At 35.8% G+C, this 24402-nt stretch overlaps 1 protein-coding gene across 4 annotated transcripts in view; it reads left to right on the top strand.

Moving 5' to 3' along the window:
* The window catches only part of LOC113480839, a 51292-nt gene that overhangs the window by 15493 nt on the left and 11397 nt on the right, over positions 1-24402 (top strand). For 3 of the 4 annotated variants that reach the window (XM_026850053.1, XM_026850046.1, XM_026850059.1), the window contains 4 exons: positions 3978-4066; positions 4422-4498; positions 9176-9319; positions 22516-24329. In XM_026850053.1, the coding sequence (XP_026705854.1) occupies positions 3978-4066; positions 4422-4498; positions 9176-9319; positions 22516-24329 (2124 nt within the window). The remainder of the gene's footprint in view (positions 1-3977; positions 4067-4421; positions 4499-9175; positions 9320-22515; positions 24330-24402) is intronic. The other variant, XM_026850068.1, reaches the window with a different exon arrangement.

Genomic DNA, 24402 nt, shown 5'->3' with positions numbered 1-24402 from the left:
AGAACCCCAGAGCTGGACACAGCACTCCAGGTGGGGTCTCACAAGTGCAGATTAGAGGAGGAGAATCACCTCCCTCAACTTGCTGACCATACTTCTCTTGATGCAGCCCAGGATACAGTTGGCTTTCTGGGCTGCAAATGCATACTGCTAGCTCATTCAGTTTTTCATCCACCAGTAACCCCAAGTCCTTCTCTGCAGGGCTGCTCTCCATCCACTCATTGCTCAGCCTGTATTTGCCCCAACACATGTGCAGGATGTTGCACTTGGCCTTGTTGGACTTCATGAGGTTTGCACAGGCCCACCTCTCAAGCCTGTCCAAGTCCCTCTGGATGGCACATCCCTTCCCTCCAGCGTGTCAACTGCACCACACAGCTTGGTGTCATCAGCAAACTTGCTGAGGGTGCACTCAATCCCACTGTCTGTGTCACCAACAAAGATGTTAAACAGCACCGGTCCCAACACCAGCCACTATGAAATGCCACTCGTCACTGCTCTCCACTTGGACATCGACCCATTGACTGCAACCCTTTGAGTGTGACCATTCAGCCAATTCCTTATCCACTGAGTGGTCCATCTGTCAAATAATATGTCTCTCCTATTTAGAGACAAGGATATCATGCGGGATAGTGTAAAAAACTTGCAGAAGTCCAGGTAGACGACGTCAGTTGCCTTTCCTTATCCAGCCATGCTGTAACCCTGTCATAGAAGGCCACCAAATTTGTCAGGCATAATTTGCCATTAGTGGAGCTATGTTGGCTGTCACCAGTTACCTCCTTATTTTCTATTTGCCTTAGCATCGTTTCCAGGAGGATCTGCTTCATGATCTTGCCAGACACAGTTTTAAACCAAACTTTATCTAAGGTATTACATCATCACAATACTTATATCCACAGTTAAAACAAAATGGTTAGAATATGTAAGTAGGTTGAATCTATAGTATAATCTTTCTTCATAAGCTTTTGTAAATCAATGATGGTCCCAGTATCTTTTTTACAATATTAGCTGTTCTCTTGATACCTTTATGAATCTTCTGAAATGCATATTTCAGGATTTTTCCTTGTTTCTGTCAGCCTACCAGTTTTCTTTTCTAGATTTGGGTTTCAGAAAGATCATTTGCACCAGATTAATGAAGCCAGGGCAATAAACTTTTTTTTTTGTTTGTTTAAAGCTTTTATCATCGTTTCTTAGTGCTCTGTGGGAACTTATTTTATCTTTACTTTTTAAGTCCCTTCCATCTACAAAGTTATTTCCCAGCCTGTTCATTTAATTGCTTCCCATTGTAGGGATTGATTTCCATCAAGATAAATCCCTAGTTTTCTTCAGTACTTAGAGTGTTTCTTCCTTCAGATCACTGCTTCATTCAATGTACACATTCAGCAGCGTTCACTAAATGGGCAGGTATTCAACAGATGTATATTTTTTTTACTCCTCGCACTCATTGTGGATCTCACTTTTCATTTAGTGCATACTTTTCAACTTTGTTGAATGGATCATTATTAATTCTCTTGGAAACTTTTTTGCATAGGTGATATTTTAGGATTTTGAGCTTCAGATATTTCCGTTCTTTCATGTAGTTCATCATCTTAACTTTCTGTGGACACTAGTGATATATTCTAAATTTTTCATTGGCAAGCTAAGGCACAGCTGCTAAAAACATCTTCCAGTTTTGGATGCCAGATTCAGCAATGTAGATATTTTCTTCAGGGTGCATAGTAGTAATCTTCATATATTCAGAATAAATTTTCACTGTCTTAAGATGAGTTCGTATCACTTCTGTAAAGGATACCTGTAAGTTTTGAAATTGGACAACCAGAAAATGGAGATCATGCAAAGTAGTAGCCACTTAGAAAGAGGTGGGATGATACTCAAGAACATTCACCAAAAGATGATCCTTCTCTCTTCGCAGTCATCCTGACTTACTCGTTATTTATCTCACAAGTGCCCAAAGAATGCTTGGGTCATGCTGATGATCCCCTATTCAACTACAGAAAAGTTCATCACATGCTGAAAGAGGTACAAGTATATGGGAAGAAACAGTGCACAAACTGTAATGCGCTTTTTTTTGTTGTTGTTTTTGCACCCAGTGTCTTTTAAAAGAAGGACTGAATCCTTGCTCTTTTCCTGCAAGAATTCTGAAATGTGAAATTCTTTGTGTGGCTTACATTGCTAGTACTGCTTAAACTAACTGCTGCTTTTTTTTTTTTTTTTTTGTTGGCTTCAATGTGTAGCATCAGAGCAATTGATTTTTTAAAATTTTTTTAAAATGGAATTCATCTTCACAGTGCTTTTGGAGTATAGATAAGGAATTATTGTTCTGTTTTTACTGATTGAGGCACAAAGAAGCTGAGGAATAGATTTTATAAAAGCCTTACTTTCATTTGCAAGATGCTTTAGAGTAGTTGTAGGAGGAGTTGAGGAATCTTCTTCATGAACCCGATACTCAGTCATAAGTTGAAAATCTGCTTTTCCATCTGGCTTAGTTTCAGGCTGCAAAAAGAACCTCATTTACTGATTCATGCACAAAGTAGTTCTCTTCTAAAGATGTGAAAGTTGTGTCCCTTTCTGCAAAGAATGGCAGAGGTATTGCTTTCAAAAAAAAAAAGTGAAAGAAGTTAAAACAATGAAAATTAACATAGCCCATTTATTCTAGAAGTGTGATACTCAAGTACCCTTTCTAGATACTCTGTTCTGCAGGAGAGTTGCTTCTGAACTTCTGGTAAGAATAGCTTAACTGCTGTCTCATTTTGTATAAAATGGAGGTGGATATCAAGTTGATAAGGATGTAGAATTTGAGCTTTTCAATTGCTTGGGTAAGTCTCCTGTGTAGCATTATGTAGAAGCTAAATGTCATAACCATGCTCTTTAGATGTGCTCAAAAAAAATGGTTCTGCAATGTTGGTGTTTTCAGGGACAAATCCTAGTAATGTGAGTTAGGAGTCCTCTGAGAGCTTTCTGGACTAACTGTGTAAGGGATTTAGAAGAATGCCTGATCTCAAGATCAGGGTTAAGTTTAGGCATAAGATTGATGCTTAACTGATTTATCAAGACTAAAGCAATCTTGGGATTATGAAGAGATACCATTTTAGGCATCAAGGTAATGTTAAAATGTTTTCTGTGCTGTGGAGCTGATGAATCTCAGGTAGCCAACAGATCTGCACGTTTTGTCTCCTGAACTTCTCCAACCAATCCCAGTTCTGCACTGTAATCTCTGGGATGCTTCTGCTGGATAAAAAGCAGTATACTCTTGCTGGTGCAAAGTTAAAAGCATGATACTGTTTAAGTGTCCTGCCAAACAAATTGCATCATGGCTGTGCTCTGTCTTTCCATCAGTAAAAATGTTAATTTGGGTCTGCCTTCTTAACAGTTGCTGTTTTGTAGAACTGGGAAGCAGTTTATTATTCCTGAAGCTTCTCCTCTTGTTTGGACTTGATAGAAATGGGCCAGTGAGTTAAAACCATTATTCAAACAGAGAGAACATGGTTGTAATTGAGTTTTTTTAATGGATCTCAGAAATATTTCAAATATGTGATGTCTTTCTGTGAAGATCAACTATTTCTTAGCATTTTGTTGGAGAAGAACTGCAATACCTAACCACAGGTCTCAGTTATGAATGCACAATATCTGGCAGGACTGGTAAAGCTGGAACCAGGATATGGTTTCATGCTGGGATCTCTATACTCAGCAGGCCACAGACTTCGATCAGTTCTGTTGCTTTCACTTCTACACTTCCTATTTACCCTTTTTGCATCAGTCCTTCACCACCTGTGTTTTATGACCTTCACTTTATCTTGCTTACCTTCTTGCTTCTACTTCTTTCCGTTCCTGTCCCTACCTTTCAGTGCTTTTATTCCTTTTCTTAGAACAGTGTTTCAGTCAGGCTAGATTAGTGCAGAAAACATCTGGAACAGTTTATTTACATTTACCATTTTATTTGAGTTACATAGTTAGTTATTAACTTGCACTGTTTTTCATTGCAGCAAAGCAAGCAATGGAGCAGGGAAAATCTCCAGTTATAATAGACAACACTAATACTCAAGCCTGGGAAATGAAGCCATATGTGGAAGTGGTAGGTGTCGGTGTGTGATTATATCATCTGTTACAGCTTTTCAAACTTACCTTCATATGTGATAAGTTGGTGTGTTTTGTCCAGAAACATTTTCCTTACTCAAGTTTCTGAAGAGAGACTGCTTATTGATATGATCATCAGTTGGTATGGCACTAATTAGGCCAGTTTAAAGATTGACTTGATGTAATCTGCTTAACCTGGAATGAAAACTAAGATAGGTTGACAGTAAGAGAAATCCAGCATGCTACCACCACAGAGTTAACTACATTTTTTTATTATACTCGTCTATAAACTTTTAATTATGTTTTATGTAATAACAGTTTACATATCACACATTTTTCTTTGCTTGCTTCAGGCTCTAGAAAAGGGATACAGAGTGGAGTTCCATGAGCCAGATACTTGGTGGAAGTTTGATCCAGAAGAATTAGAAAAGTAAGGTTTATATTACAGAAATCATTATACTTAAATAGATGGACACACAGATAAATATGCACACCTAAATGTATACGTAGTACATTATGTTTTATTCAGTATCTTAGTTTTTTTAAATACTTAACTTCTAGTATAAAATATATTTTATTTATATAAGCATTTTGAGATATATCTTCAAATGGAAATGTTATGGATAAACAAACAGACAAATAAATAGAGGTCCTGGCTTGTTGGCCCAGAAAGTCAATATTGAAATTTTGTTGGACATAAATAGAAAAATGATTGACTCCTATAAGAATCACTGCTATTATAACGAATAATTGTTCTCAGAAATTTGTTGCTACAAAACGCTGGCAGAAAGAAATACGTAGAAGACAAAAAGAAATTGTGCATTTTGCAAAGACAGCATCAATTTAAGTGCTTTGTTTTGTCTAAATTTACAGATGTCAAAGCACAACAGACCATTACTGAACGGTAAAGGTTAAAATGAAAGCTCATATTTTAGATTAGTCTATTGCAAGATTTGGTGAAATTGTCCCCTGTCTCCAGAGGATCTGACTTGGAGTACTGTTGGACATAGGCCATTGGAGTTCTGGGTTGTGAGAGTTACTAGGAAGCTGCCTACTATTTCTGGTTAATGTCTCTCTTGTCTCAGATGTATCTGCATTAGAAATCTGTGAGGTATCAAACCAATTTAGGGTTATTTTATTGTCTGAAATGTAATATTTTCATGGTTGATCACAGAGAGTTCTCTCACTGATTGTCACTTTATATCCCTCCAACTGACATGGCTTATAATTGTTTCAGCTTTGTAAAGTAGCCCCTACAATGCATGAAGTGTGTATAATACTTACATTGCTGACTTTGACTTTGTGTTAATAGATCTTTTAAAGTTTTCACCTTTTGCCCCTAAGTTAGCACTAACTTATTTTTAGAGATGGAGCTCTCTCTTTATAGGATGAATTCTAGTAAGTTTTTCTAGTTTGGGGTCCAGCACAGCCAGGTTAGGAAGCTGTCTTAGTAATCAGACATTTCTAAGATGTTCAGTGTGAGATTTTCATTACATGAGACAGACTCATTTTCCAAGAAAATTAATGTTTTCACATGGTCTTAACAGGTAACAGGATAAACAAACGTGGTGTTGTTACCTTTGTATTTTGTTGTTGAATCATTAATTGTAGGAGTAAAGTTTGTATCTTTCCTGAAACCAAAGGAAAGCCATTGAAGTGTGAAGTGCTGCTACTAGTTCTTAGGAGCTTCCTAGAAATGTTTTAGCAGCTCCGGTTTCTTGAAATATTTGAATAGAGACCCATTGTCTGGGAACTTTATTTTTTGAGAGTTTAGGAAAGGTGTTAATGTGGGGTTTCATTCTGGTTTTCAGTTACTTGGGGAGAGGACTCAGTTTTTAAAGTTTGGGGGTTTTTTTTCATATTCATGTGTTTGGGAAATAGATAATAATATAATTTTGAGCTCAACATTTTTTGCAATACCTGGCCAAATATTATGCTAATAATAAATTTGGGTAATTTATTAGTTGTCTGGAGTCATACGTTCTAATTCTCTCCAAAAAAAGGATCAGTTTTTTTTTCTGATCGTTGAAATAAAAAGTACACTACCTTCTACTTTAATTAGCAGAATAATTTTGTTATATTTTGGATACTTACTCCTTATTTATTTGGTTTTAGTGGTGCTGTCTAGATTGTTAGTAACGCTTATCAAGTGATATGTCTATATTCTAGAAGTTAGGTGCATTTCTAGACACTATTTTTATAGGGTTGTTTCTGCCACCGCTTAGTGTGTTTGAGATATCTGTGAAAAGGCTCTCTAGGTCAACACTGAGTGAATTCTTGGTGTCAGGAATGTGACACATGTTTTAGTGTGGAATAGGTGTCAGTGTCTTTTTCTTCCAATGTACCTGTGAGCTGCAAGTTGTCTTTAGAGACACTCATGAGTGATTTTGCTCTTAGTTTAGTTTTGTGCATGTAACTTTTGAGAAAACATCTTGACTCCACAGATATATGTCTTGCAATAGTGCTCAAGACTTCATGCACAGCATTTAGACCTTTATATAAAGGATTTTGTACTTTGATACTATTTTTAGGTAATCTTGAAAACTGCACGTGAGAGAGTAAGCAAGTGGCAAAATCCCTGGTAGAAGAGAAAGACTTATTTATTAAAATTATGTTCTTTTTTAAGTGTTTAATCAGTGTTGGATGAAAAAACTAGCCTCTGTCATGTTGGTATACTTTCTGAGTAGGTGATCAGTTGGGAACTAGAACTTTTTTTTTTTTTTTTAAAGTACATTTGATTCAAGCTTTTGGGGAATAACAGGTATCCTATGTATAATCTGTATTTTGGGATGGATTTTGTTTTAATTTAAAAAAAGTTACCTGCTGTGTAACTTCATGCAGAAGCGAACTGCAAACATGTTTAATATAATCCTTTATCCTTATGATAATAAGGTATGATCATAAAACTGCAATTTGGTATTGACATAATTAAATTTGTGCTGATTGTTTGAAGCAGTCACGTCCATGCAGGATTACTTTGCTGTATATTGACATATAAGACTCTTCTAATGTAGAAGCATTTAATAGTGACAGAACTTCGCTTTTATCAATGGATTCCATGTTCCTCCAAGCAAAGCCAGCTTCCAAAGCATGACTGTTAGGAGCTTTTGCTGGTACATCTGTACTGGTTAACGATAGATGGATTTATGCTCTTTCAGCATAGCCAAGCCACCAAAGCATTAGTGAAGACATGACTGAAGAGGAGATCCCAGTATTAAATGACACTATACAGCAGAATTGTTTCCTTTTTAAAATTAATTTCAATGCTTGATGCAATTTTACTGGTGGTGATTTTATTATCCTGCCTTGTTCTTTAAGGAAGTACTTGCTCATTTATGAAGTGATTATACACAAGTTGATTGAATTGTGGATGAGTGTGCGTTTTATGCCAGAGCACTTGAGCTGTAATCTTTTTCTAGGAGTACTACGATATGGAAAATATTTAATAACTTTGTGCTTCCACCATTTGACATAAAAGACTTAGACTTCCTCTTCTCATTTTTGTCTTCTGTCAGGAGTGTCAAGCACTTTATAGAATCCCGTATTTCTAGGAGTTTGGCTTTTTTCTCTACCATTAACCTTGTTCATAATTGTGAGTAAAATCAAAACTTTTAAGACTTGTTAACTGGTGAGTTCGACGTGCTGCTGCTCCTGAACTTCTTCAGCACAATGTAGAAACTAGTAGCATTTAAACAATGAGCCGCTTGTGATGAGCACTCTAGCTTCTGATGTTGTCTCAGGGAAATGTGTCTATGAGAGAAATACTCTACTTAAGCCTTTTCTTCCCAGAAAGAAAGCTGATAAAATACACCTTAGCCTTTAGCATAATTCTGAATACTTCCGAGATCACCAGGTCATCTTCCACTCTGAATGTGAAACTAGTGTGCTACCTGCAGTATGCTTTGAACCCTCATCAACTTGATGCATACTTCTTTATTGTAATAATATGCACAAAATCTCTGGAGGAGAGGAAATCAGACTTTTCCAATATTTCTGTATAGAGTATCCTCTTTCCAGTATAGCCTGTTTGTTCCCAGTATTGATTTCTCCTCTGTAGAACTGAGCAAGTTGGTAAGGAGGCCCATGCCTCTTCTGCCCCTGACAGAAAGCACAAGGATGCAGGCATGTATTCCCTATCAGTATGACTTGGAAATAATTCACCTCGGACAAGGTTTCTTGGTGATAAGAATATATTGGGTTATGATAAATGCTTGTCTACACTATCGAAACTTTTTGTTTATGTTTTATATCTGTTATTTTAGATTGAGTTCTGTTTATAGTGCTGGCAATTCTCTGACATTCAGTTTGTGCATGAGCCTTGCGGTTTTCTTTATGGCAGAGACTGAAAGTTTCTGCTAACACGGTTTTTTAAGATCCTATTCCATAGATACTAAGAAGATAGATACATACTAATGTAATGTCTAATGTCTCAGGTTCTTAATAGGCCAAGTTCTCACTGAAAGTAGCTGTTTATTACATGCTGCAAGAATAGGACAACACTTTTGACCTCTCTTTCTTATATGTGTTTTAGTACATTTCTAAATTTGCAGCAAGTATTGGTAAGAGCTAGTAGGTAATGGTATCGTGAGCATGCTTTCTGATTCAAAACTAAAATTGCTCCTTATTTTACATAGATTTATTGATGTGAGAGACAACAATTAATGAGAAAATATTCTGTCCTTAAGTCTTGAAACCACGGAGCTTCATTTTTTTTAATACTAGTTTGAACATTGCTTTTATAAGTAGTAGTCTATAATATTTTTCCCTCTACTCATTAGCTAGTATATCATGTAAACTCTGATGAACAGATAGAAAGCAAAAGTCCTTTTAGGGCTCTCTAGGTACATAGTCCTGGTGAATAACATCACATTTCTGTATGAAGAAGAGTGACTGTATTGTTTTCTGTTAGTTAATATATGCAATGGTGAATCGTTAAAATAAACCTTAACACAAGTTGAATACTGAGAGAATGAGGGTACAATGTCATAAAAGTGAAATTTCAGATATGAAAAACAGAAAGAAAAATTGCGGTCAGTTTTTTCTTTTTCTTAAAGACTGTAAACATATAAACATACCAGCCAATTTATTTACATTTTTATTTTTGTAGGAGGAATAAACATGGGGTCACTCGTGAGAAGATTGCTCAGATGTTGGAACGATATGAGTATCAAATATCCATACCTATTGTCATGAATTCAGTGGTACCTCCCCACAAAAACACTCAAAGACCACCTCTGCAGCGAAGACATAGGTGGGGAGGCAATACAGACTCATGGAATTCTTTCAGTATTTCTAGTAGGCGATAACACAGTTGCAGTCAGTTAATAAAAATCTGTTACTTGCACTCCTAAAAAACATCATCACTTCACATAAAGTAGTGGATCTTCAGTGTTTTAAATAGGCCTATTCAAGACCATTTTCTTCTGGAGGTCATTCCTTTAACAGACTTGCATGTAAATAAAATTGTACATTCAGTGTTTTATAAAACTATATTTATTACAGTTGTAATAACTTGATTTTAGTAAAATATTTAGTATGACATATAGCAGAGTCTTCCTTCGCAAACCTAAGACAATGTTGTCATATATGAAGTAACTGTTGAGCAGTTTTTTTTAAAGAAGAGATCATATTAGATATCTTATAAAAGAGAATTAAAGCCCCAGAAGAAGACGTTATTTATTTAATAATCAGTTTTAATTACTTTCATTTAGTCTTCATATCTTTTAGGAGATGTTTTTAAAAACAGTTATGTCCTGGATTGTCTTTTTGTTCTATTTGGCATGTATTGCCAATTGGCAAAATTTTGGAATGTATTTTCTGGTTTCAGTTGTGGTGTTTGGGGTTTTTTTTTGTCTCAAGCTCATTTGGCAGCTGAAGCAACATTCTGCAAGGACAGTATTCACCAGCTTTAAACTGCGCACCCTGAATTATTTCTTTGTTTGTTCTCAGGGGTAGTATGTCAACTATGATGGTGGCTGCATACCGTCAATTTTTTTTGTGCTGACTAAAAACCCCCAAATTTTATCACTAAACCCCAAAAATGTCACAGCTATGTCTAAGTCAATTTCTTTCATTTACATTAAAAAGTATTAAAGCATTAGGCTATCAAGTCCCAGTCCACAGTTGGGGTGCATCAATTCCATATAAATAGTGGATACAGTTCTGTGAAACCGTGTTGTGTTCCCAGTTTTGGCACAGCCAGTGTAATCTGTTTACCACATAACAAAGAATGAGCCAGCATGGAGATTGACTAATTTACTGCCCTTTGTCTCTTAAAAAATGATAAATTTGTATGCTTTCACTTTGCTTACTTTCCAACAGCTTTCTGTATTAATAAAATGTATTTGTCTTCAGTGTTGTTTTAGTAGTTCAATGCAACCGTTTTTATTATTTTCAAGCTTGTAGGGTTTTATACAGATGAGCATTGTTACTAACCTGCTCGCTGAAATAACCTATCTTTGGGTCTAATGATATTGGATTTCCTTATACACTGAATGAGTAAATCTCAAATAAACAGTTCTGTTAAGAATATGAGTATGTAGCTAAAAGAATTTTCATGGTTTTCTGTTACTAGTTTGACGTAATAGGCATCAGAATTTTTAAAATTTCAAAGCCAGCATAGTTTTGTTTAATTATAGACAGTTTTTGAATACGCCCTCAAAATTACTTCATCTTTAAAGTCTGAATACCATGAAAGTTGAAAATCCAGATTTACAATGAAGTATCTTTCTGTGGTTTTCTAAGCCTATTGCACAAATCTAAATTTGTACAATTTAATGTATACTTGCAATAACATTTTCATAAGAGATTCTATTAGAAAAGTTGAAGTATGCAGTTGCATGTTTTAGTAATAATTTTAATTATTTGAAAAATTTAAAATGTTTCAGTAGTGCATGGTTTGTTAATATATTGAATTATGTGTATATATAAAAACGGTCTCAAACTATGTTGTCTTCCTTCATTTTCTATTATTCATAACAATTACGTTACTGTATTTTATTTTTCTCACTTATCTCTTTCCATGTCTCAAAAGAATCATGGAAATCTTTGTAAATGGTCAGTAATATTTTAATTAGCCGAGAGTTTTATATTTAAACATAAAAGCTTATTTCAAGTGGGAGGAAGATAGAAAGGTTTTAGATCCATTTTATTTTCTCTATATTACTTTAAGCCATAACAAAGTGGTAAAATTTATTAAGGCTTTATCTAATATTCACAATGTGCTAAGGTATGACAAAAAAGAGCTGATGATTGAAAATTGATGTTATGATACCCTTTGGTAAAATCTTCAGTTTTTAAAGGAAATGGATTTTTTTTTTTTAGCAATATTTAATTGATATTTAACTTGTCTTTAACTGCAATTTTTATTTAAATAGATGTGAATTCATACTGTTTTAAAATGGTGCAGCATTTTTGAGTGTTATCTTTTAAATAAATTATTGGTAGATGGTGAGTATTTTTGATATGCAAAGCACGTTGATCAATAATAGGCCTGCAGTTTGCAAAGGATTCATGACAAGAAGGGAACGCTTTGCACTGTATCAAACATTTCTTGTAAACTGTTTAATCTATAAAGCTGTATTCCAGGGTAAGTACAATGACATGCTAGGTAAAAACACAATGGAATTATTTTCTGTGTAACACATTTTTGTTTCATGGTATATTAATATTTCATGAGAATATCACAGTCACGGTCGTACATATATCTCAGACAGAAGTTACTTTTACACTGCAATGTTTATATGTAAAAATAATAAAAATATTATGTGAAATACATGTTGCAGGTATTGAATTTCTCCTGCTCCCTCACAAACAATGAAAATTACTTTGTCAAAAAGTATGTACAAGAAATGTAAGAACTCACTGTTCAGTTAGACTGGAGATCTAAAAATTTTTACTATCTCGCATAGTTTTTATGCAGTACACCTGTTGGTGATAATAATGTACCTAGAATTAAGATTTCCTGTTGGTTTAGACTTTTAGTAAATTGAAATTAATTTTCTAAATTAATTGTATTTTATGAAATAACAGTGTAAGAAATTTTTAAAATGTAACTAATGCACAGAACCTTAATGTTACAAATGCACATTCAAGTATTTGCTGCATACTTCAAACTAGTGGGATGTTTGGTAAGTAAATTTAAACAGAATAGTTAAGATACTCAGTGGTATTTTTAATATCTTACTCTTCTAAGCTCGAAATTTCAATGAGAATTAAGTTCTAGTTTTACTGCTTCATCTAAACTACTGTTTCTTCTTTGATTAGTTTGCTTCCTGAATTATCAAAAGTTCTCATCAGCCTTGTCTTTGACAGGATGATTTAGTGTTCTTATTTTTCTTTTGTTTGGAAAAGAAAAAAAAAAAGAAACAAAATAAAAAACCCAAACCAACATAAAAAAGCCACCCCAAAACCCACCCTAGAAGATCTGTGTGCTGGTTTTGGCTGAGATAGGGTTAACGTTCTTTGAACATACTTCTAATAGCTAGTATGAGGCTGTTTTTTGGATTTGTGCTGGAAACTGTTGATAATTCAGGGATGTTTTCCTTACTGCTGAGCAGTGCTTACACAGCGTCAAGGCCTTTTCTCACCCCACCAGTGAGCGGGCTGAGGTGCACAGGAAGCTGGGAGGGGACACAGCCGGGACAGCTGACCCCAACTGACCAAAGGGATATCCCAGATCATATGAGGTCACGCTCAGCATATAAAGGTGGGGGAAGAAGAAGGAGGTGGGAGGACATTTGGAGTGCTGGTGTTTGTCTTCCCAAGTAGTGGTTATGCGTGACGGAGCCCTGCTTTCCTGAGGATGGGTGAACACCCTGACTGCCAATGGGAAGTGGTGAATGAATTGCTTGTTCTGCTTTGCTTGCATGCACAGCTTTTGCTCTACCTATTAAACTGTCTTTACCTCAACCCAGGAGTTTTCTGACTTCTACCCTTCTGATTCTCTCTCCCATCTCACCAGAGGGGAGTGAGTGAGTAGCTGTGTGCAGCTTAATTGCTGGCTGGGGTTAAACCATGAGAGCCTAATGTAATGCTGTTTTATTTTTTAACATACAATGTTAAATGATCTGTGAGGAATTCTGTCTTCTGTTCTTGTAGCCATATCATCTTTAGGCTCATTTTAATCTAGTTTGCTATGTTACATAATTTTAAGCTTTTTGTCTTTAAGAAGAAAGCCAAGATTTTGTCTTTTGTCATTATTTCTTGAAATGTTCTGCAGAGATGGTAGTTTTTCTTTGCTTCTCTGCTAACAGATAACTGAAAACCGGGTTTTGTCTAGCTGAGATAGGACCCATAACATTTATATTTCATTGTTTTGTGTCTGTCTTTCCTGATGTAATTTAGACTGTGCTGGTATTTTCTTCTTTGAGATGAGCAATAGGACTCATTTTCAGTGAATTGGGAAAAAAAAAATTATTTTTGTATTTTCATATTCATGTGTGATACCTGTAGTTTTAGTCACTGCATCCTCTTAGCAGTAGAAATGTTTTCCCTCTGTGCTGGTACCTTATGGAGATGAGGTGACTAGGTGTATGTTGAAAATTGGGGGTTTTCTATACAAAAGAACAGAGACATATATTGCAATTCCCAGCGATAAGAAGACATTGTTGAAATGAAGTTCATGAAATTGAAATTAAGTACTCAATTAAAAACAGTGATCAGATGTTTCATATAGGTCAGATGTGGAAATATTTCACTTCAGTGTTTCTACTTGTCAGCCATAGGTTTTGGTAACCTATAGTACAGGTTATAATAGTCTATAAGAAGTTACTGAACAGTTTATCCCACATCTTGCTCTTAACCAGGAAGAGTTTCTGAAGGCCCATGAACCTGACTTAAGAATGGATTGACTATATTACTTTTCTGCTATTTAGCATTTTTCCTGTATTGCTTGTAAGAAGAATATACCGCTTTACAGAGATCTTGGCAACAAAAGTACAGACATCAGATCTTTTTCCTGAAGCAAGACAGGTATACCTATTTAAGCTTCATATATGTCTCTTTGCAGCTGTTTGGTACATGTGCTAAATATTCCATGAAGTATATCTGAGAAAATTTCAAAACTATTTTCACTTTATGAAAACTGCAGTTAGAACACTGGTCTTATGGAGTATAAATGGAATTCTCTGTGTGTGTACATAGAAAGCACAGTTAGAGCAATGTGTTTCATCCTGTTTCTGTTTTATTCCAGCAGTTTAGAGTGAGTTCTTGTTTCAGATAATGAATACCTAGATTATGTCCATAATGCTGCTTTTTGGTCCTAGGTCTTGAGGAGAGGTTTGTATTGTGAGTAAAGATGGCTAACTATGGTTTAACTTTATGCTGCTCTGTAGGGAATTGAACTGTAAAGGGATTGAACGAGTTTGTCTTTTGCCTGGTTAGTTTGTGCTGTGTGTTGAGAATACTAATCTTTGAGCTCACTAGTAGAAGTAAATGTGACACACTGGATTGAGTTGGGCGCATGCAGCTCATGATATACAAGAAGATGGGAGAAACTGCTTGTTCAGACTTTAAGCAGAGGAGGCTGTGTCTAAAACAGTTTAATGCTGCCTTTGCCTGCCTAATGAGGGAGTATAAAGGTGGATCCAGGCTCCTCTTAGATGAGAAGCAATGGATAGAGGTTGCAACATGGGAGACTCCAACTGGATATTAGGTTGTGTAATCTCCATCCCTGGAGTATTCAAAACTTGTCTGGGCAAGGCACTGAGCAATCTTGTTACTGTTTTGAGCAGAGGTTGGACCATATGATCTACAGAGGTCCTTTCTGACATAAATTATTCTATTCTAATGGATATAGTGAGAGCAGTGTCCAGAATATCAGAAGACTTAGCTGATCTATCAGAGTTTTAAATCACTAACAGAATTGCTGCCTGATTTCAGGGTGTTGGATGCAGGCTTACGTTAATGTACCAGTCTATTGTTCTCATTCTCAGATGGGCTCTAAGTTTCTGGCTTCAACTGTAGCAGCAAAATTGGCCATACCATTTATTCTGGTTATTTTGTTTCATAGCTGTATAGGCACAGTTGCTCACAAGCACCTGACAGCACCTTTAGCTGATTCCCTTTTTTCTCCCTCAGGCAGTATCCGTGGCCACTTGTTTCTTGTCAGTTGTATTGTCTTTCCACACTTAAATACTGGCATGTATCAGTGTTTATCTAAAGTAGCTTTTTATTTTCTGTCCAAAGACAAGACTTCTGTTGACACTGACTACATTGCAAAATTGAAAGACAGTTCTCTGCAGCTATTCATCCCCATCGCTCTAGGTATAATACCGGGCTGTTTTGTAAAATGTAATAATCTTTAAGGGGTAATTCATCATGTCTTTTGTGTATCTGTAGTCCTTCTGGTGAAAGATGTTTAAAAGGGAAATGAGTTAATACCAAAGAGTAGTAAACAGAAATAGTAAGTAAAAATTGGATACCACTATGACAAACTACTCAGATTTGTTGAAAAAGGTGTAATACCTTCCAGAGAATGCACGTTATAATTGAATGCTGTGTAGCTCTCAATATGTCATTTGAGATGCATAGAATGAGCTCAATAGCTGGGGCAGATGTTCTGAATAGCAACATTGTCTGCAGTTACAAGTATTTGAATTTTAATGTTGCTATAATCTAGGTTAGAGTCTGGTTACTTAATATTTACTGATATTGTTTTCTTTACTGTCCCCCCCCCTTTCCTCTCTTATTCTTGAACTGCATCTTTCTCATCTGTCTGATCCAAGTCCTGTGTGTTCAGTTAATACAGTTGTCCTCATAAATCTGGATCCATCTCACCCTTCCTTTTTCTTCCCTGAACTATAAATTAGTGTGGAGAGCTACACTTTATTCTCGATTTTTTTCTAATGCTTCAATTCAAACTGACTCTGATTAAAAACTTCCTTCCTCTCAGGCTGTCCTTTTGAATTTTTTTTTTATTGTGATGAAAATAATATTTTCTGACATACAGTATATTTTTCTTCATTCCTTTTTTTAATAACCTCATTAAGTTTGCAGCATCTTCTTGTATTTTCGAAACTCAAACTTTTGTTCCCAGAATTATGGTCTATGCTCTGGTGGATATTTAATTACATGTCTTTGCTACAATTTTGTTGATTGAAACTCTTTTAAATTCGGCTAAAATCTGTCATCTTTCATTGAAAGTTCCTAACAGAAAATAGCTTCTTACATACCTCTAAATATTCCATTCTGCTCTTATTGTACCTTTGTTGCTTCCTTACCTCCCACTCATATTTTTCTTGTCTTATCTCAAACTTCATTTTATATTTATTTTGTGTGTGAACGTGCCTTGGCAAGAAAGCACAGTATGTCACCCTGTAAACCTAAATTTGACTTTTAAAACCTTTTTGTTGTACTTGCTTATCTCTATATTCTGTTTTGATGGCTGTCATCTATGTGTTCAAATACTGGAATGATATATCACAATATGTAGTTCTCTTTATTTTCTGGTTAAAATAGTGATTTATTTAGGACATGATTTATTTCACAACCTCATGAGAGCCTCAGTAAATCTACCTTTTCCTGGGTAGAGCTTCTCAAGTGGAACTACATAAGCACATGCCTGGAAAGCAGTAGATTGTAAAGGAGAGGAACTGAAAAAGGATTGTGAGGAGGCTCACAGAATTTAATTTCTGAACACAGATCTTATTTCTCCTAAAATCAAGGATCCACTCAGATTCAATACTGTCTTATATTAGAACTGGTTAGATTACAGACATAACTGGTATGTTATATCTTTAACAGCAACTCTTGTTTTTCATTTAAAGAGAAGGTGGTTGAGATTTTTAAGGTAATTATTACAGTTTGTATGGGTTTTTTCAACAGCTGTGAATTGGCCATTAGGCAAATGGGCTTTGTCTTTTTGGTGGATAATGCTGTTTGTCTGGTCAGTCATGGTCTTCAGCAGTGTGCTTCATGGTTTTCAACCTGGAACTCCAGCTTTGTAAGATGTAGTGTGTAAAGTGTGCTTCAGTGTTGCTGAGAGGAGGGTGCTCACGATTTAGTGAGAACAGGTTGGTTTGTATTGTAGTGCTGTAGTTTGTCCAGAAGTTAATGAGAAACTGAGACTGATCATTGTGTGGGGAGGTGGGAATTTTCTGTCCTGTTACAGATTTGTGAAAGTATTCCTTAAAATCTCATATAGAAATGTCTTTATATCAATAGAAAAATAAGGAGCGCTGCTGCACAGCAGGTTACACCAGGCTCTCATTAAGTAGTGCAAATTTGACTGTAGTTCCTGTTTCTTCAAACTTCTTCTCAAAGCAGCATATTTCTTCTCTAGCCTGGATTAATTTCAATTAGGTTGTCTTCATGCTTGAGGTGGCATCATCCAAGTAATAGAAATGGTGTCATCAAAGTTGACAGGATGATTCATACTGTACTTCCAGTGCATAACATTGACATCTGTGTCCACCATGTTTTCTTCAAAAGACCAAACATTGACAGCGAGAATTTAAATGAAAATTGATTCTATGAGCTTTCATGGGTGAGAAGGCTTATAAAGCTGCAGTTTCTTATCTGTATTTCAAGTACATCCCTTTAAGATGGATTCAGATCACTTGTAGTATTTCATTTTGTCCTCTTTTTTCTTCTTCTTCACCTGCTTTTTAAAATTGAGACATGCTTAATGGTTGCAGAGAAATCCAGTCAAAGAAAAAATGGTGTTTCTTCTCTGTTAGCATCCATCGGTACCTCTGTTGCTGGGTTGGGTTTTTTTTTCCCTTTTCAGGTTAGAATTTTGAATTGTGTCAGGTGAGATATTTGTAGCACCTAAATGAGGTTGGAAGTGGCTTTTTAGTTGTTTCACTTGTTCAGGAAGTAGATGTTTGATCCTGGGCACAAGTATCTTCAGTGTGTATATCAGTCAGTGTACTCAGGATTGATTTCCTTAATGTTGGTCAACATATTCTATGGTTAAGGAGTCAAAATAAGAGATTGGTTCTTTCAGTCAGAAGTCATTTATGACTTTCATAAACTAGGCAGGACAATGATCAGTCAGATCACCCCACCTGAAACTTCTTGTGGACTGAATGGACTGTCATTTGAAATTGATTTGCTGTTATTAGCACCTCAGGAACTTGGGTTTTTTGGTTGGTTGGGGGTTTTATTTGGTTGGTTGTTTTTTTACTTTGAAAAGTAAAGTGGTTGAACTTTGCAATATATTTGATTAAATGAACAGCTTCTACAGGCACACTTTGATCAAACCAATTTTATTCTCTGTGTACTCTAGATCAGTGTTGCTTGTGTCTGGACTCTAACATGACAGCAGTCTGGCAGTTTATACATTGCACAGAACTCTGTTTTCTTCAGTCCTGTAGAAATGATAAAGATAGGAGTAGGTCTTTGAGCATTGTGATAGAATAGCTATTTTATGAAGGTGAGTATTTAAATCTCACCACCACTGGCAATGCTTTTGAGAGACAAAATAATAATAAATATGGAATTACTTCAGATTGAATCCAATTAGTGGGAACTTTACTGATTTGGGGTGGGGAGCATTAGTTTACAATGCTGTCATGTGTAAACTTTACTTATGAATTATTTATGGTGAATTTCCTTAAGATGGGCTGTGAGGCAACCTAACGTTGCTGCTGAAAGTAGTCACCTTGCTCCCAAGAGCCATGTTCTTTGTCTTAGCTAGAAATTTACTTAATTCTTGCTTTGGTAAGTTAAATCAACTCAACAGCAAAGCAAGTAGTTGCTTTCTTTTGATGCTGGCTCGGGCAAGCTAAATCTACCCACAAGGAGGGTGGTAGAGGCAGCAAAAGACAGGTAGTGGAAGTGCAAGGGCAACATCTGGAACAAAGTAGGGAAAGGTGACTAAGTGTTTCTTCAGCAACAGTGAAGTGCTAAGTTGGATGATCAGCTGTATAATAGAATTTCACTTTTCAGGAAGCCAGATAATGCTGACAAGTGATTTTGCATGTGTTTTTTTCCAGTTAATACCAGTATTCCATTTGGTTTTGAGGAACTGGATCTTTATCATTCATTTCAGTATAAAAGGCAAGATATGTAACAAAAAGGCTGGTACCATGACTTTTTTTTTTTGTTACTCTGAAATTATAACTTCGTTTCTGTTAGTTGCTGAAGTTACGTCACAAGGAAATCAGCAATGCACTTGGACATACCAGGTGGAGAAGATGAAGAGTATCCCAGTAAATGCCATTTTATGTAGGCAGCTCTATTATAATTTTGATGTTGAAAACCCACTCCAGAGACTTTTGAGATTGATGATAGCATATATTTTTGAAAAAGCATGTACTTCATTGCTAAATATCATATGGAATTGCTTTTTAAATTTATCAGTTCCTCTGAATTTCATTACAGCAATGACTGCAGCATTTTTTGATATCAAGCAGATATCAGCTTAGATGTATGCTAGAACTGATATGCTGCAAATAACTAGCTCTTTTCTGGTTTTGCCGTTTTCCAGCAAAATGTGTCTAACTTCTTTAGATTATTTATGTTGCATGTTCTACCTTGGCAGTCATGAAAGTGCATGTGTTTCTCCAGTAGAGTGTCATCTGAGCACTGACTCTCAATCAAGCTGGACAGTGCTATTTTGAGCAGTGAAGTCACATGTAACAGAGTTATGGCAAAATACTTTTAGTATTGGCTAAATGGTAGGCTGGGAAATTTCAAAGTGCTACAAAAAGGGAATTCCTATTTCAACAAAAATGCTATTACATTTTTTTCAGGTCAGTTTATTATTAAGCAGTTTTTAAATACAAAATATATAGCAAAATTTAAATATCAACAGAAGTAGCACCTTTTTTCTTTTCCCTTTTGTGTGTGTTGTATGTGTTTAAAAACAACTCATTAGCAAACACTCCTGTAAAGAAGTCTATCTCCATGCTGGTTCTTGAATTTTCTCTGTTTGTGTGTCATATGGTTTTACAATAAGGAAAACTCCTAAAAAGTCATGTAGGTGGGCTAAAAGAGGAGGAACTAAGATTAAAACTAAAGAAAACTAGTAGGCAGTTTGCTTCATTAAATGCAAAGACTTTAACATGATACTGAGTATACCCCAAGCAGGACATTTTTAGCTGTGCCATCATGGCGCATTAGAGTGCTGCTCTGGAGTAGTATTTTCCTAGAATCAGTTGGAAAATAGAAATTGCCTGGAAAAATGAAGAATAATAAATTTTGTTATTCTACATTTAGTTCATTGCCTTCCTTTTTGCTTTAGTCCTTTCTTTAGGAAATCCAGGCCTTTAGAAAACTAATTTTGCTGAACTGCTATAAAACCTCCATGTTTCCAAAGTATAGAAATGACATAGTTGTGGTATTTATTATGAACTGTTGGATGTCACTATTGAAGGTCATATCCAGATGTGCTAAATAATCTACCTAGACCAGTATTTGCATTCATGATTATTTTGACATGCAACAATTTCTGTGCAATAATAGCTGTTAGTTCCTCTGGATCATCCAGGTTCTTCCTTCACCTGTTATGTGGTGGATATATTCCTGCTGTTCTTGCATTGAAAGGTGAATCCTGCCCAGTGTAGTTTTCCTTCCTGATTCAGAATTAATGGTAAGGAGAGGAAGTAAATGTGCTGGTGTCTGAGACTTTTTTTCTCATTTCTGTGAAGTTCTACAGTACCTTTTGTTGTGGCATCCTAGCCTAAGAAGGTTTGTCAGCATTGTCCTGAAAGTGTGGTCAGATGTGTCAAGAGACAGGCAAAAGCAATTAGAAATGGGACGTTATTTTCTATCATACTAGTAAGGGGTTTTATGCTTCCGAAAATTTCAGAAAATTTCCTCTTCTAAAGTCACTTTCTAGTCAATAATTTTTATCACTGAAGAAAGTTAATGTCAGGATTTAAGATGTAATCTGTGATTAGTATAAGATTTCTGCAAATCTGAGTTATATGTAAGAAAGTAATCTCTTCAACTACCATTTCAGATGCTTCATTTTTATATCATTTAATTCAATAACCAAATAAGATCTATTCAATCCTGAAACTTTGTCTGGCATCACATGTCTCTCTTTTTGGGAGAAAGGAGTCACGTTGCTGAGTAGGGAATGTATTCTGAGCAGAATTTAGGGTGGAATTTGTCTTGGCTAACTTTAAGCATCTCCAGTATAGACATCTGCGCTTGAATCATAAGGCACTGTGTTGAAAATACACTGATATGGAAAAGGGAAAGTCAGTTTTTGTTACTCAGAGGAAAGCATCATGTAGACTTAAATGCCAACATTTGAAGGAAATCTCATTTCTTTGCAGGATGTCTGGAGGCTATTATAGGGCAATAAAATTTGTGAGCTTTCCAACAAGATCTTTTCACAGATCCATAGTGCTCATTGCAGCAATATCAAGGCACCAAGACTTTTGAATCCCGTTCCAGTCAAAGGACTGTAGCTATACTGAGGCTCAGAAGGCTGCTGCTGTGCTTCACACTCGGAGAATTAGGAGGGTTTGCTTTGTAGAGTTCAAAGTAGAAATTATGAGACTAACAATGTATAATCTCAAGAATAAATGAAAGGTAGGGAGAGGTTTCCACAGGTGACCTTTAGGTCCCCCCCCCCCCCTTTTTTATTTCTCTCAAAAATTTCAGAATACAGCACTTAAAACAGCTTATGTTACATGTGAATGCCCAGAAAATAACTAATTTTACCCAATAATTCTTCTAGCTACTGCTTTGATTGCTTTAGCATGTGTGAAGTACCATCCTGAACAAAGGGTTACAGAAAAGCGAAGAATTGCAGAAAAGAAGCAAATCTTTATGAAGAGTTATCAAACTTAGCTTTGAAAATCTCATTTCTCTCTGAAAAGTTGCATAGGGAGAAGTTAGATTTCTGGATTTCTAGATTAATTAATTGTAAATAACTACCTACAACTGTGTTATTTTTCTGTAGTGTATTATTTTGTTGCGAATAAAAATATGCATTTTTTTTCCAAATACATATGAATCCACACATAATACACTGACCAGTAAATATTAGAGTTGCTGTAGTCACTGTACCTTTACGTTATTCAAGTTATTCATAAGTATGTTTGAATTTGAGTCCATCTTATCTAATTATAGTCCATTTTATCTTAATGGATGAAATTTTCTTACTATATCCTCCACTTAGTACCTTTCTGCTCAGCATGACATTCAATGAAATTTCAGAATAGCAGTAGCTCTCTTTAGTATCTAAGATATTGTTTGGTCTGACAATAATTTGTGAAACTTTTTGTAAAGCTAAGTTAATGAGACAGCAGCTGTGTTTCTTTAAATTGTTTTAAAGTGTTCAAGTTTGTTCTGAATTTCTGAATTGTGAAGTGTGCATTTGTTTGATCAATAGGTTTTATCTGAGATTTTATCTATTTAAAAAAGCAGATGGCCTGTGTTTGATCATCATATTAATATAAAGTACCTATTCTTCAAGTGGAACACCACTAATAATATTACTGAAATAGATTTCTTTTACTTTTTTTTTAATTTATTTTCACATAGGGAGACAATTTTAAAGAATAACCGTGGGCACCTGTTGACAGAAGCAAAGCAGAGGAAAAAACAAAAAAGAAACAAAAAAATGAAAGGCAATCGTACAGAAATTGCGAAGAAAATGTTAGGCAGAGCAGCTCATTGTCCAATTCCAGATGACCAGGATGCATCAGAAAGTGAAGAGGATGATTCAGAAGAAGAAAACAGCAAATCTTTGTGTACATTCAGTGGAGGTTCAGAGGATCCAGTAACAGTTTGTGAAGAGCAGCCTAATGGTGATGATGAAAGCCTAAAAGATGCTGGAGTGGTTTCAAGAGAAAGATTTCCTGTCACTGTGTCTGAGGTCTCAGTGATGTCTAACAGTGCACTGGAAAAGGAATTGCCTGTAGAAAGTGACCGTTCACTTTTAATAGATGTAAAACCTTTTTCTACTGAAAACGTAACCAAAAAATCGTTCAGTGATGAGGAAACAAATCAGAAGCACAAAGAAAATCTTTGCAGAAGCAGTTTTCTAAAAATAAGCAATGACAAAAATTCCATCCAGGAAACAGAAGGTGTCTCTGAAGATTATAACATGCCACTGTTAAGCACAGAAAACAAACTCAGATCATATCAAATTATATGTGAACCTGACATGGAAGCTAAGCTGTTAAGTTTGAATGAAGAAAAAGAAATCTCTCTGTGTTACAATTCAAATGTACATGATTACGTGCCTGATAATAACACAGAGGACAAAGGTGTATTAAAAGCAGAAGAGAATAGCTCTAATGCCTGGGCATTTTTTTCACTTAATTTACCTACTGAGGAATTGCAGCTGGGCTTTGATACACAGTTTTCTCTCTCTTCTTGGTCTGAGGATAAATTTGTAGGTGAACAAAGACCCAAAAAAGTGAGGAAACCTAAACAGACTCATATGAACAGTTCAACACAGCTAAACTGCTATCAGTCAAATGGGGGATTGGTAAAGGAAAACCATCAGGTAACAGTAACCGAAGAGACTGGCAATGTAATAAACAATGGTCTGTTGGCATCTCCAGCTGGTGAAGTGCACTTTGATTCCCTTGTGGAAGCCAGGGCCACCTTCATGCAGTGTTCTAGTGAAGTAAACGTTCCAAGAAATGATTCTGCGACAATTACATCAAAGAGGAAAAGATACAGAAGAATTGTCAACTTGGCACCAAAGTTTAATCTACCAAGACAGATTGCTGGGAGTACAGAAGCAGGGAAGGAAGTCCCAATAAAAGATGATGTTCCCCAAAAAAGTGTTTTGGAAGTGAGACAGAAGAGCTTTCTAAGCAAGGACTGTGGAGAGAAATGTAAACAGGACCGTGCGTTGCAGGAATATTTTGCACCTTACAGTGGCAGTGAGGCAGCCTATTCCTTACCCACCCTGGATGAAGATGCTCTGTTACATGATATTTCTTATACTCATTTGGGACAATCTTCTTCTATGCCAAAATATTCCTGCAGGATTTGTGTAGTTTCCAGGACAAAGGAGGAGCAAGCTAGAACTTTTAAGCAACAACGGGTAGTTGATAAAAAAGAGGACAAAAATGAACAAATTTCTTCAGAGGTTACAAATAGCCAACCAGATATTTTGTCTTCTGTTAAAGTTATTTCTGAATATCCAGAAGATTCTAGTAAGCAAGTAGCAAGCGGTGGTGAAAATGTGCATGAAGCAGATGACCCTGAACCAGCAGAGGCCTCACAACTCGAAAATTACGAAGATGTGAATATGAAATGTAGTTTTCTGGGACTTCCCTTATCATTAGGATTTGCTTTTCAACTTGTGCAGCTGTTTGGTTCTCCAGGTCTTCCACTGGGTAATAATCTTCTTACTTACTCCTACATAAAATTAAAAAAAAACCCAAACCCCAAATAACTCACAGCCCCCCC

Source organism: Athene cunicularia (genome assembly GCF_003259725.1).
Source record: "Athene cunicularia isolate RWA chromosome 1 unlocalized genomic scaffold, athCun1 chr1_part1, whole genome shotgun sequence".
Classification (NCBI taxonomy): Eukaryota; Metazoa; Chordata; class Aves; order Strigiformes; family Strigidae; genus Athene; species Athene cunicularia.
This window is presented reverse-complemented; position numbering and strand designations above follow the sequence as displayed.